The 15,098-nt window shown below is 41.8% G+C and overlaps 1 protein-coding gene across 5 annotated transcripts in view; it reads right to left on the bottom strand.

The window, feature by feature from the left end:
- The window catches only part of LOC115572507 (immunoglobulin lambda-like polypeptide 5), a 66,028-nt gene extending 50,930 nt beyond the window's left edge, over positions 1–15,098 (bottom strand). Inside the window, exons 1-4 of one of the 5 annotated variants that reach the window (XM_030402650.1) lie at positions 14,449–14,838; positions 12,407–12,715; positions 12,214–12,291; positions 11,368–11,832 (exon numbers count right to left, since the gene is read on the bottom strand). In XM_030402650.1, coding sequence (XP_030258510.1) covers positions 11,723–11,832; positions 12,214–12,291; positions 12,407–12,715; positions 14,449–14,602 — 651 coding nt within the window. In that variant the 5' untranslated portion in view covers positions 14,603–14,838 and the 3' untranslated portion in view covers positions 11,368–11,722. Of the gene's footprint in view, positions 1–11,367; positions 11,833–12,213; positions 12,292–12,406; positions 12,716–14,448 lie in introns of those variants that run through there. The other 4 variants (XM_030402655.1, XM_030402654.1, XM_030402651.1 and 1 more) reach the window with 4 other exon arrangements.

Genomic DNA, 15,098 nt, shown 5'->3' on the forward strand with positions numbered 1-15,098 from the left:
AAATCACACAAAATACAAATGTGTAAATATTGTTGCTATAACGCAGGTTACAAATGATCTTCTGGAGCTTTGATGAAGAAGTTTTCTCTGACTCTCTCTGGACCATTGTTCCTCTGAATCCTGCCATTCTGTCAGTTTGACAGGATTCTGAATGCTTTCTGTTCAAACTCGGGTCGGTCAGTTATTCTAGAAGCATTTTTTGTTATATTTATACAAAATCTGTGAACATCGCGACAGCAATCAATAAATCAAACACTCTGACAAATAACAGAAAACAGATCTAGTATCTTTTCGTTTTTCATTTTCGACTTCAAAATAGAAATGAAATGGCCACAAGTACATGGACCAACATGTGTCCAAGATTTGTCTTTTAAAATGTCCTAAAGTGAAATGATGTGGTGAAATGTGCTGAAAGGTGTTAAACAACAAGTGCAGCTGGAAGTGTTTTCATTCCGAGCACATTAGTGTTGTGAGGGACGGATGGACTTTATTCAGCAGCAGGACGTTGGGCTGTAAATATTTGATGATGTTTGATATCATTTTATTGAAATATTCTGAAGTATGTTTGTTGTTTTACTGATACATCTGGATTATGTTTGAGTTTGTCATTGCATTATTCTCCTCTTTATTAGGGCCCGAGCAGGTCATCAACCTGTGAGGTCCCTACGATAATTGGAAAAATTATTCTTCATTATTATTATTACGCCCTATACCGCTTTGACTGCAGTTTTGGAAGCCTGAACATACCCAAAAACTCACCAAATTTGGAATATACGTCACATCTGGCGAAAATTTGATAATTTAATGTCGTTGGGTGAGGTCGTGACCTGCGGGCTCTGTAGCGCCCCCTAAAGTTCAGCCCCGCCTCCCACAAGTGCCTAGAAGAACAAAAATCAATACGCAGGTTTCTCATGACCAGACGCACAAAAAATCCTCTTGGAGCGATACCGTCACTCCAACAGGAAGTCAGCCATTTAGATGTGTGGCGGCCAATTCATGCCTACTTTAAAAACTACCTTGTCCTAGAGCTTAAACACCACAGTCTTCACATTAACTCAGTAATTTTCTTCATGCCTTGGAGAACAAAAGTTATCAAAATCTTTCAGCTGCGACATACTTTAGTGGGCGGGGCGGTGGAAACCATTTTTTCCCCTTGCGGTCAAACATCAAGGCTTTATAACATACAATTTCCTATCCACACCAAACTTCTCATAAGTGTAGAGGCTGTCTCCCCAAATAAATCTCAGCATCAACACTAAGTCGGCCATTTTGCTTTTGGCCACCATTTTGAAATACTGCCAATCTTCGTACTTAAATTATCTCCTCCTACAGATGTAACGCCACCGACTTCAAAGTGACTCAGTAGCATCCTCTGACCTTGAAGATGAAAAGTTATTAAAATCTTTATCCTACGTCATTCCTGCTGGCCACAGTGGAGCGGTCAATTCAAATCCTTCGCCGTAAAGCATCGTGTCCTCATAACTTCTTCATACAGTGTCCTATCTCGGCCAAGTCTCTCAGGAATGCAGAGGGAGTCGCCCTGATGAGATCTGTGTAGTCATGGGGCGGGGCCGTGACGCGTGGGCTCAGTAGCGCCACCTATTGTGATGCCCCACCTCCTACTTGTAACATAGAAGGACGAAAATTAGTACGCATATTCCTCATGACCGGATGCACAAAAAACCCATTTGGACCCCTAGTGTCAATCCAACAGGAAGGCAGCCATGTAGATGTGTGGCGGCGGTTTTGTCCAAATCATGCCTACTTTGAAAATTATCTTGTCCTAGAGCTTAAACACCACAGTCTTCAAAATAACTCAGTAATTTTCTTCATGCCTCGAAGAACAAAAGTTATCGAAATCATTCAAATGCGCCTAGCTCGGCCAAATCTAGAGGGAATGTAGAGGGAGTCGTCCTGAATAGATCTGTGCATCAATACTGTGTCATATCCATAGCGCCACCCACTGGAAACCCACTGGAAACATGAAGTAAGTTTTATCGCGGTAAACTTTGACGCCCTACATGCATGTACATGAATGAAATTTGGCACACATGTGTGTCATGACAAGACGCACAAATGACTCATTTACACCCACACTCTCAGTCCAACAGGAAGTGGTCTATTTTGCTTAGAAGCACATGAATTTATGGTGTACGTGATACAAGTCGCCACTAGGCACTGTTGTCTTTCAAGGCACATGTATCCTATCTAGATAACCTCTGAATGATTCCATTCAATTCCAGTAAGGCAGCCGCATATTCATCAGATTTTATTGAAACTTCAAAAGGTGGCAGCACGCACTTCTTGGAATAAAAGCTAGCAAACAAAGCAGAACTTAGATCAAAAGCTTGACACTGATAGACAGCCATAAATACATTTTTGAAAGAAGGCAAGTGAAGCATTATTCTACACTCATTTATGTGCAGTGATGACGAACATAGTCAGATGTACATGGCATTTGCAGGAAGTTTTGTCTTAACTGCACATAACAATATGGCATAACAGGGGGGTAATGTTTAGAGCCACATAATTGATAAGTCAGCGGTAGTAAGCCACAGCACACAATTTTTAAATAAGCCAGTTTGATAAGAATGCCATTTGTGTGTTGGGTCTGCCCTGTCAATGTGGCACACAACAAGATGTGTGTAGTTGTGATTTTGCCCAACTTTTTCGCAATGAACGAAGTGGCTTTCCCTGCGATTTGAAACAACTGAGTGAGTTCTTTGGTTAAACACAGCTACTGCGGGACCACTGGCCCCCCCAGTGCTCCCACCAATTTCCCTGACTGACTAAGGTGCTGGCTCAATAGGGAACTGTAATTTAAATCTCCATCTGCAGGGGTGCTAATGTGCTGAAAGGTGTGCTGTCTGACGGGAAGTCAGCGCAAGAAGCAGAAGAAGAAACAACAAGATTTTTGTATTTTTCTGAAATGTTTGTGTGTTTCTCAAACTTGAGGTAAATGTGTTGGATGCATATTGTCTTTAATGAAAAAGAGTCCAGGGGAATGCAATACGCAGCCACAGACTGGAGCTGAATCTGAGTTGCCACAAGAAGGATCATTTTGGTGTGCCTAAGATTTTCACTGGCCCCATCTGGCCCCCCCAATGAAAATGTTCTGGGGGCGCCACTGTGCAGGATGCGGTTAAACCTGGTCACTTGACCGCTGTCCCTTTACAAAAGGAAGAATCACATCTGGCTGCACTCCACTACCTATCTAAATCTGTGGCTTTCCACCCCCATCCTCCCCTATGATGCGCTGCCTTCCGGCCTTCACGGTGACAACAGAAGTCAGTGTCTTAGCTGCGCCGGCGGTCGAGTGGTTGGAGTGCATGCCACATACGCAGTGGACCCAGGTTCGAATTTAGGGCGGAGGAAGTTTACTGCAAGCCACAACCCCCCCTTCTCTGTCCCACTTCCAATCTATTCCCTGCAAAAACACAGGTGTCCATGCCTGAATTCCATACAAGATGTGTGTAGTTGTGATTTTGCCCAACTTTTCCGCGATGAACGAAGTGGCTTCCCCTGCGATTTGAAACAACTGAGTGAGTTCTTTGGTTAATCACCGCTACTGCAGGATGCTGGTCAAACCTGGTCACTTGACTGCTGTCCCATTATGAAAGGGAGAATCACATCTGGCTGCACTCCACTACCTATCTAAATATGTGGCATTCCACTTCCATCCTCCCCTATGATGCGCTGCCTTCCGGCCTTCACAGTGACAACAGAAGGCAGTGTCTTAGCTGCGCCGGTTGTCGAGTGGTTGGAGTGCATGCCACATACGCAGTGGACCCGGGTTCGAATTTAGGGCGGAGGAAGTTTACTGCAAGCCACAACCCCCCCTTCTCTGTCCCACTTCCAATCTATTCCCTGCAAAAACACAGGTGTCCATGCCTGAATTCCATACAAGATGTGTGTAGTTGTGATTTTGCCCAACTTTTCCGCGATGAACGAAGTGGCTTCCCCTGCGATTTGAAACAACTGAGTGAGTTCTTTGGTTAATCACCGCTACTGCAGGATGCTGGTCAAACCTGGTCACTTGACTGCTGTCCCATTATGAAAGGGAGAATCACATCTGGCTGCACTCCACTACCTATCTAAATATGTGGCATTCCACTTCCATCCTCCCCTATGATGCGCTGCCTTCCGGCCTTCACAGTGACAACAGAAGGCAGTGTCTTAGCTGCGCCGGTTGTCGAGTGGTTGGAGTGCATGCCACATACGCAGTGGACCCGGGTTCGAATTTAGGGCGGAGGAAGTTTACTGCAAGCCACAACCCCCCCTTCTCTGTCCCACTTCCAATCTATTCCCTGCAAAAACACAGGTGTCCATGCCTGAATTCCAGACAAAGGCAAAAAGAAGGCCGTAAAACTTCACACAACATAACGGTGCAGAATCGGTTGTCAAAACGTACCTGATTACTAAATGTTTTAGAAATCATTCACCTGTAGTCCATTTGGATGTCTGTGGATTGCAGGAAGTTGTTCTGACTTTACCTGAATGCGCTTAATACTGGCAGGGGCAACCCACCGCGTTACAAACACACGTTGGGAGAAGAGGCTGATGTTCACCCCCGGGGTGAACCGTCCCAAATGCAAGCGGTTGCCGCCTCCGTGAACAACGACCAAGAAACGGGACTTCAGCCGCGGCGCGTTTGGACGGCAGCACGCCCCGACGTGGCCCTATCATCACTGCTCGCAGTTTTAATTTTCTCATTGTGTTTGTCTACTTTTTCCTCTCTGTGTGAAACAACAATAAACCTGCTGGAATATCTGATGAAAATATAAATAAATAGAATGTGAAATAAATCGCCCAGTTCAGTGTGTTTGTGACTGTGGCTGAGATGGAGGTGAAACATGTGAACCTGGGCTGTGGTTTACTGCTCTCTTCCTGTCACAAACACTGTTTGACGTCTGTTCATCTGTTGGTTTTTGTTCAGGCTGCTCGCATCATTTCTCACTGTGGGGATCTCTCTTCCAACAGGAGCAGTAGTAGGTGGCTGAATGAAGGAGTGTAACGTTCTGGATCTTCAACTCACAGCCGTTCTGATTATTAACAGCTGAGAAATCATTTTTCTGAGGATGATTGTACCTGCCACCTATTTTACATCTGCTCTTGTCAATACGTAGAATCCTTGAGAATGTTTCTGTGTCTTTCTTCTGGTACCAGTATACATAGTTGTCATCACACTGGTCAGTTCCTCGACAGCTGAAGGAGACGTCTCCATTAACTCTCCTGGTCAATGTTAAATCCTCCTGAATCAGCTGTTCTGCCATAGCAACCAGCGCTGTAGAGAAGCAGACAGATAGATGAAGGTCAGTGTGACAGTGTTTGTTCCAGGTGGACTTTGTTGGCTCCTGATTGGCTGGAAACACTCACCTGAACACAGACAGCACAGAGCAGCAGCTGGGAGGAAAAGCATTTTGTGCAGTGGTGTTTCCTCTGGTGAACCTGGGGAGAAGTGGCGCTCTGACGCAGCTGAGGCCAAACCAGGACGAGCTGCCAGATCAGACGAGGGCCACGTGGTTTCTAACAGGTCCTCAGAGCTCCCATCAGCCCCTGCGGCTCACAGATAAGGCCGCCGCTGCCGATAGACGGCTCGGCTGAAGCTGCCGTGTGATAGAAATAGAAGCCAATCGTCCTGAGAGTTTAGTTTGTAGTTAAAACGTAACGTTTCATTAGATCTAACAAATTGTTACAGAAGCCTGGAATTTGTATTAACACAGTTGTGTTGGCAAATCACACAAAATACAAATGTGTAAATATTGTTGCTATGACGCAGGTTACAAATGATCTTCTGGAGCTTTGATAAAGAAGTTTTCTCTGACTCTCTCTGGACCATTGTTCCTCTGAATCCTGCCATTCTTTCAGTTTGACAGGATTCTGAATGCTTTCTGTTCTGTTTTTTTTTCTCATTGTGTTTCTCTCCTTTTTCCTCTCTGTGTGAAACAACAATAAACCTGCTGGAATATCTGATCAAAATATAAATAAATAGAATATGAAATAAATCCCTCAGTTCAGTGTGTTTGTGACTGTGGCTGAGATGGAGGTGAAACATGTGAACCTGGGCTGTGGTTTACTGCTCTCTTCCTGTCACAAACACTGTTTGACATCTGTTCATCTGTTGGTTTTTGTTCAGGCTGCTCGCATCATTTCTCACTGTGGGGATCATCTTTATAACAGGAGCAGTAGTAGGTGGCTGAATGAAGGACTTTAACTTTCTTGATCTTCAACTCACAGCCGTTATGATTATACACAGCTGAGAAATCCTCTTTCTGAGGATGATTGTACCCTTTATATATTTCATCACTATTCCTTTTAATACGAAGAATCCTTGTGAATGTTTCTGTGTCTTTCTTCTGGTACCAGTATACATAGATGTTGTTACACTGGTCAGTTCCTCGACAGCTGAAGGAGACGTCTCCATCAACTCTCCTGGTCAATGTTAAATCGTCCTGACTCAGCTGCGCTGCCATGGCAACCAGCGCTGTAGAGAAGCAGACAGATAGATGAAGGTCAGTGTGACAGTGTTTGTTCCAGGTGGACTTTGTTGGCTCCTGATTGGCTGGAAACACTCACCTGAACACAGACAGCACAGAGCAGCAGCTGGGAGGAAAAGCATTTTGTGCAGTGGTGTTTCCTCTGGTGAACCTGGGGAGAAGTGGCGCTCTGACGCAGCTGAGGCCAAACCAGGACGAGCTGCCAGATCAGACGAGGGCCACGTGGTTTCTAACAGGTCCTCAGAGCTCCTATCAGCCCCTGCGGCTCACAGATAAGGCCGCCGCTGCCGATCGACGGCTCGGCTGAAGCTGCCGTGTGATAGAAATAGAAACCCACATTCTTGTGAGCAGCAACACATTCAGGTTGGTGGTGAATTTAGTAGCACAGACTGTTATCTGTTGTTGAACAGCTGTGATGAAAAGACAAAAGGACAAATCAACAAAACTCCTCCACTGTGATTTGAAGCCTTAAACGTCCCCTTACATTTCTGTCATTTCACTGAATCATTTCATTTCTATGACACATCAAACCTTTTCCACACACAGTGTCACATCTTTATTGTGTCTCCTGTTGTTCATTCTCTTCATTAAAGCTACAGGATGTTTCACTGAGGGAAAGATTCAAAGCCAAGACTCCTTCAAATGGAACATTTCAACATGTCTGCTGCCTGTAATAACCGTCCTGTTTCCTGTGAAACAGGTGGTATTCAGGCTGTAGTGTCTGTGTCTTGCTTACACATCCTGAGCTATGATTCAATTGTGACAGGACAGGATGCTTCTGTTTAGACAGGTGTGGGAATGTGACAATGTACAGGTTTTCATGTCCAGGAGCACCACAAGCCACTAATCAGCTATTTGGTGTGTGTCAGAGATTAGATACAGGAAGAGTCCCACACCCAGGTCTGAACTCAGGTCAGCTCTCATGCCAGAGGTTTGGAGCTGACTTAATGTATACATTTACATCTAAGTATAGAGATACCATCCGGTCCACTTTAGGTGACATCAATAGAGTTCAGCAACACACAGAAGATGAGTTATTTTATAGGGACTGTGAGGTTGACCAACCCTTCTTTCCTCCCTTGGGACAGATGGACCCTCACTCCACCAAAGTGACCAATTAGAATAAGTAAGTAGGTGTGGGCGAATGGATGCACAGGCAGAGAAAGTAAGGAGGTGGTATTTGTAGATTTCCAAAGATCGAAGGCTCAAGAGAATTTCTGATAGAGCACAGGGCAAAGCATTGGGCATAACATTGCCATCGATCTGCGAATACTAGGATGAGGCCGCACTGGTTCAGACGCAGGCTTGAGATCTGTTTCAATAAAGATTGCTCTATAACTCCACACAGCCTTGCCTCCACAAAATTCTTTCATCATCAAAGTATACACGGACACTTTTCATGAAAATAACACAGAAACTACAAGGCAGAGTTCGGGTCCAAAAAGTGGTCAGAATGAAAAGAGACAATGTGTGGTTTGTAAGTGAGCTTTAAAACGACACATAGAAGTGTTTTCTGATGTGATGAAACTATCAGCAGGACCACATCATTTGTCTCTGTCTGTCAAAAGTGTCCATTAAGAACACAAATCAAAATAGAAACTATAGAAGAGCAATTCAACTCCAATTTACAAGGCAAGCAGTACAAATACACACAGTACCCACCAGCAGAGATGTACTTCAACTAATACTGCAGTACTGTCTCAAGTGAAGTGACACAGTGCTGTGATTAGTTAGACTTCTATAGTTATAGTTAGAATAGTACATGTCAGAGTAATATGACACCATCTACTGTAACAGGCAGCAGCAGAATAATATAGTAATAATATAGTTCATAATATAGTTGCAGTAGAAAAAGTATTTGAAGTATTTTTGGAAGTAGTACCAACAATAATGCCAGTAATACTCCTCATTTACTGCTGTGTGTTTTTTATCCACTAGATGTCACTGTGGGTTTGTCACCAGTAAAATAAGAGGGCGGAGCGTCATTGTGTCGTCATGGCGACCGTCATCAGTTTCACGTGGATGTCCCTGCACTTCCCGTGACTGACCACAGGGTGGTGGTGTTTCTCTGTGATGTGTAATGTCAGCACCAGCAGCAAACACAGAAATCCAGCATGTGATCAGCTTTAGTTTGAAATGTGTCACACAGCCGTGGTGGAAGAGCTGATTTATTGGTGTGACAGCGATCTAACAGCGTAAAGACACATGTAATGTAACACATGTGTTGTCTGCTGAGACAGCTGCAACATGTTGTCATTCTTCCAACAGTGTTTCATGGTGAAAATGATCCAAGTGTTCAGAGTTAGAACACACAGAACAGAACAAACATCCCTTCAGATGATATGAAATGTATCATAACTGTTCCTTCAGCTTCTTAAAGGAACACACTGACATTTGTCTACTTTGGTTTGACGCTGTTATTCCATTTAAAGCAGATTTCAATCAGGAGAGACGAGTGAATGAAGTAAAGATCATGTTTATGACAGCAGATGATATGTGATCAGTGAGTCTGCTCACAAAGTCTTTGTCACTTTGACTCTACAGGGAGATTTTGTGATGGAGGGGCGTCTGAACAGCAGCAAGAAAAATCCACCAAATACATAAAAAACAGCCCAAAGTTTCCCCCAAAGAATGCTGACTGACTGAGCAGGAATGAAATGGACACAATTAAACAAAGATGGTTTAATCTGTGAGGAGATGAAACATAAAGCCTGACATGAAAAAAAAAAAAACTTAGTTGATAAAAATAACACTGAAATATGAACAGACAGGAACAAAAGTTTTCTTTGTTGGTCTGTGATGAGCTTCACTGAACTTTCACTGGAGCTTCATCCGAAAAAAAAAACAAAAAAAAACTTTTTTTACAGAAAACATTAAATAAAGACGCAGCTGTTTGTCTGATATTCTGAATGAATAGAGCTAAAGGAACATAAATACTAATATAGGTAGTACTTCATCATATTCATGGAGGTGAGCTCCAGGTGGGGGGTCACTGTTGGTCTCTGGGCTCAGTTCAACTTTGTGTGGGTGGAGGGCTCAGTGGAAAAAAGGCTTCCAGACAACAAGAGAAAAGACAAAGCAGTCCAGAGAGGGAGAGGAGTTGATGAGTGTGTACAGCAGCAGATATGAATCTGTTCTCAGTGGTTATTAGGACTCATAAAAAACTGTTGAGAGCCAACCAGCACTTCCTTTCCTGCAGCAGACGGGCTGTGTGGGTTTCTGCTCTGCAGCCTCCTCACCGTTAGCTGCACTTTTTCACATGAACAACACAATGACAGTTACAACAGTTACAGCGCTCAGTACTCACTGTCTCAGCTTCCATCTGTCTTATTCACCTGGGAGACAGACACACAGTCATATAAATAATACTGATAATAGATTAATCATAATCCAATGTTTTTAAATATTTAGTGAATGTAACAGCTGACACATAAAAACTTGTGATATACATTCAAAACTAAAGAAACATCCAGTGTACATAACCACTAAAACAGAATTTAATAAAACTGTGGATATATATGTATATAATAATGTGTAGTAAATTATTTTATTTTTATCATGATAATATTTGTACATCATGATTAATAATAAGAGATTTTGTCACACCAGAGTTTTTGCAGTGAAAGAAATAAACAACTGTTAATTGTTGGTGTTTCTGAAATCTTCCATACTCATAAATTTCCCCTGTAAAAAATAAAATTTCAGAAAAATACAAACGTTTCTCCCTCAAAGTGTTTAAATGACAACGAGAGGATTTGCAGCAGCGACTCCTCGACTGTAACATTTACAGGAACATGTGGTTCATCTGTTCTCATCGATCAGAGCGACAGAACACAAACCACTCAGACAGAAACACAAACCACAGAGACAAACAAGTCGTCTTGTTGTTTAGTGAAGCTGAAGTGGAGTGTCCATGTTGGTTCACCTCAGGTCTCATAATGAGGTTCCAGCTGATCAGAGAGCTGCTGTCAGAGCCGTCAGAGTCGTGTGTCCGTCTCAATCAGTGGTCAGTTTCCAACAGTTCACCTGGTTAACCCCACTGAGCCACTGATCTCCTGTCAGTCAGCTTCTAGCTTCAGTTTGTATCAGTGCAGCTGTCTGTGCTTCGCTCACACAGCTCCAAATGTGACATGTGATTGTGGCATAAAGCCTGTTTTTAAGTTTCACGGCTGTTTTTCTCTGACTTACAAACTCTAAAACACTCATGTGAAGGTGTGTAACTGCTGTGAAAACACACTGAATGATTCTGGTGTAAAAGCTGTGAGAGTTAAATGATATTGTATTGGCTGATAAGAAATAAACACAGCCAACATTCAAACTGAAGGCGACTGATGAAGCTGCTGTGTGATCATTTTATAGTAGTTGTAGCTTGAAAGCAGCTCGCTCTGCTGTTTGTTCATGTGTGTAAACAACAGTGTCGTCAGCGTAGAGTTTGACATCCACACTGACACAATTATAAAAGGGGCTCAGCACTGAACCTGGTGGCACAGCCACACCTACTGACTTGTATATAATAGCTATATGTTTCTGTTTGCTTCTCTTTCTTTAGCTTTGTTGTCCTTGTTTAGCTGTATGCTAATATTCACATCTTCCTCTACATTTGTTCTTGCTGCTGTGTAAAAGTATATTGAGAGCTAATTACGACCAGAGTCAAATGACTTGTAGGCGTCAACATACATGGTCCATGAAGTTGATTCTGTTTCTGATGATTTGCTCTGAAGACAAACTGAAATCCATAAAAACAAGACTGTTTCTAAAACACACACTGTGATTTTTCACTTTATTGAGAATGTTACACTGAAAAAATTGAACAAAGCTGCCACACTCTGCATAATGTATTAAAAAGAAAGACAAGAAGAGAAAAATACTAAAACAATCAAATATCTAGCAGACAGCTAATGATTCAGCTTCATGTTCTATTATTATACAAGTCACAATTCAAAGTGGAAATAAACTAGAGGATGAAAATAACACTATAGCACAGAATTTATACTCAGTCACTGCAGATATATATGTGTATATATGTATTTATATATGTAGGGTGACTGAATCTAACCTGTGCATCAAAAGATACATTTTACAACCAACCACAAAACATGAACATTGACATTTGTGACTGCTGATCAAAGTGATCAATGAGACGAACTGATGAGATTTGATGGTGAGAAAAGGCGAGCAGAAAACAGTCAGTCAGCATGTGAGCAGTTGGTGGACGGTCCCTTGTTTCAGAGGATCCTCAGCAGAGAGAGTCCACAGCAGTACACCAGACTCTTCACTATCAGCACTGTGTAGAGCACACAGAGCAGCTTCACCCTGCACTGAGACTGGAAGGACACTGACACACACACACACACACACACACACACACACACACACACACACACAGAGTTAATTTCACCTTTCACTGCACACACAGTCATTAGATTCATTCTTCATATAGAAATATCTATAGTGGAGCTTTAAGGTAAAATCCCCAAAGTTTCTACAAACTTTTACACAAAATGTAGTATAGTGTCCCTAAAACGTGTTATTTGTCAGAGTGTGGAGTGAAAGCTCTCTCATTGGGATTAGTTGTGCTGTTGGACACTCTAACAGAATCAGGGAGTGTCTGTTTAAATCCTTCAATGATGAGCAGAAAGTGAACAGACTGATCTGCAGCCCTAACTGCAGCAGAACATTGGAGCTGTCCATGCAGAGAGGCAGCAGGTGATCTTACAGTCAGCTTGCTGCAGAGCTGGCAGGTCTGCTGGCTCTCTCTCTGGAGGACAGGAGGCTGCTGCAGCTGCTGGAACCTCTGAAACAGAAAAGAGGCCAAAAGAAATGTCAGTCCTCTGCTCCTCTGCTCTCTTTGACAGCGTCTCCACATGAAGCTGAATCACTGCTGAACACAGTCACCAAGCCTTCATTACCTTGTTCTGTTTGGGCCTCCACTGTGCCCCCCTCGTGCTGGACGGAGCAGCGGTATTTATACGTGAAGTTAGCGTTCCTGTCAACCAGCAAGATGGCGGCGGTGCGTCCCGACTCTCTGAGCTCCAGCTGCTCTTCCTTAACATGGCTCCACTTCTCCTGATCCTCCTCCTGTCTTTTCCAGGATAACTGGACCAGAGGAGGAAACATGGCTGAGGCCACACACAGCAGGGAGCTCCTCCCCTCCAGGTGGGCTCTGGATGCTGCTGGGTACACGCTCACCACGGGCTTCACTACCTTCTCATTTGAAGCTTGACAGCAGCAACAAGCAGCACAGACACACATTGACACAGTCAACAGCAGCTTCCAGCACTGCACTGCATTCAGTGTGATCCTGGAAACTACATGGACTCTGATCACTAAACTACTCATCAATACAGCACAAAGTTCAACACATAGACTGGATTCACCTGCACATCAAACACACTCATCATGTCATGTCATCATATGTTATATGGGGACAAACAACATTATGTGTTCAGCACTTCTTTCTTTCAATGTGCACATTCATCATTATTATGACTCTTACTAATAATAATATAACATCATATTTTCATACAATGGAAAATCTTCATCTGTATCATGATAAAAGACAGATTATAATAAAGGACATATTTACCCTCAAGTTTAATACGTGCTGACATTTTAATGTTTACATTATCCACCACATATCATAAATATTTAAACTAAATGCATCTTGAATTTCATGTTGTTCATGAATATTTACACTTGATATACAATTACAAATACATGTTTTTATAAGACTTATGTGAAAAAATGTGTAATTTCATATAGAAGACGGTAGAACCTTGTGGGTTTAATGATATAAAACATAATTATCAAAATGGTATCTACATATTTTTACGTTCACATAAAATACTTTTGAAAGTGGTTAAAACATGTTTAACATATTACAGATTTACCAGCATGTACTTCAGTTCGGCCGTTAAAGAAAAATAAATCAGTTCATCAATAATATCATAACTGTTTTTCAGTATTTTTACATTTATGCACAATTTATATACAAATGTTCAGATATGTTCAAAATGAATAATTACTGCTTTGTAAAGTAATTTGAAGAAAGGTCAGAATTTATTGATCCTTTACAGGAACTTCACATATGATTAAATTAAATGTGATAACATGATACAATATAATATAATATCATATAATATAAATATTAAAAACAGTATGTTGTACAAAATATTTACCATTACGAGCTGCTGACACATTTACTTTTGAGTATTCAAAATTCGGTTTGACGATATTATCTTTTTATTTCATCATACATTAAATTATAAATGTATTTATTTACAATTATACATGAATTATTTAAAAATTAATTAACATAGAACATACATATTTTCATGTACCCTTGTATATCATGCTGTATCTTTTTTTTTTATTTCATATTTTAGTATAATTAGTATATTTTATATATATTGTGATGTCATGTTCAGTGTACTTGTTTTCGTGTATTAATTCATTTTACACATAAGGACATTTGTACCATCAAATAAAATACAACTGCCATGAGGTCAGTTTGACAAATTCATAATTAATTATTTATGACCCTATACAAAATATTTAGAATAATATGTTCATCAAATACATTTACTGACATATATTCAATGAGGTTTAATATCATATATTATGTTGTTTTATAAAAACAAGAGATGGTGCTGAATTACTGAGAGGATCAAATACTGTATATTTGTAACATTGTCAATATCAAACTTTTTCTCTATGAATCAGTTTGATCTCCTGCAGAAATAAAGAAGAACTTCAGCTGTGCAGTGAGATTTAAACATCTTTTCAGGAGTTATGAACCTTTTTTATGGAACAATAGCTGCACGGCTGCAAGAATTCTCTACTAATTATGAACAAACTAACATGTAAAGCCTGAAGCAGCAGAAACTCATTAAAAACACATTTTACACTTGTTCAATAAAACAACTGAAGGAAAATGAAGCTTTATTCTTACCTGTTACAACCAGTTTAGTTCCAGAGCCAAAGATGTAAATCCGTCCTGTCCTCCCACAGTGAGAAAGTGTAATACAAAAACCTGTGTGCTGTTGAACGTGTCGGCTGAGGTGAACGAGTCCAAATGATGAAGCAGGATCATGTTTCAGCTCCATGATGTGTTTCTCTAATGTTCATATCAACATGACTGTCTCTTCTTTTATTGTCTTTTTAGACACACTAGCAGTGTTGCTCTGTGGATGCTAATGTCTGTCGCTCCACTACTTTAGTCCACATGGATTGGACCTGGACCAAAGGATGGATGGATGGACTGACATGACATTTTCTACAGACATTCTTGGTCCCCAGAGGATGAACTTCATTCATTGACTTTGTTGATTCTGACTTGTTATCTAGCTCCACCAGCAGGTCCACCAGTTCCTAGTTATCAGTCGGCGGCCCAGTCGACACCTGTTCCTGCTTCCTTGTCTGCAGGTCAGCAGACTGGCTCCAGAGCCGGACCGGCGGTCTTTCCTGATCCCCGTCCAGACCTCCAGCTGCCGGCCTCCTGCTCTGCCTTGCAGCAGTCCTCTGTTCCTGTTCTGCAGCAACCTGTCTGAGCTGAGCTGCAGCTGTCTCCAGTTCCTGTGCTGAATCAGTCTCCTGTGGCTG

This window comes from Sparus aurata, chromosome 21 (genome assembly GCF_900880675.1).
Source record: "Sparus aurata chromosome 21, fSpaAur1.1, whole genome shotgun sequence".
Taxonomy (NCBI): domain Eukaryota; kingdom Metazoa; phylum Chordata; class Actinopteri; order Spariformes; family Sparidae; genus Sparus; species Sparus aurata.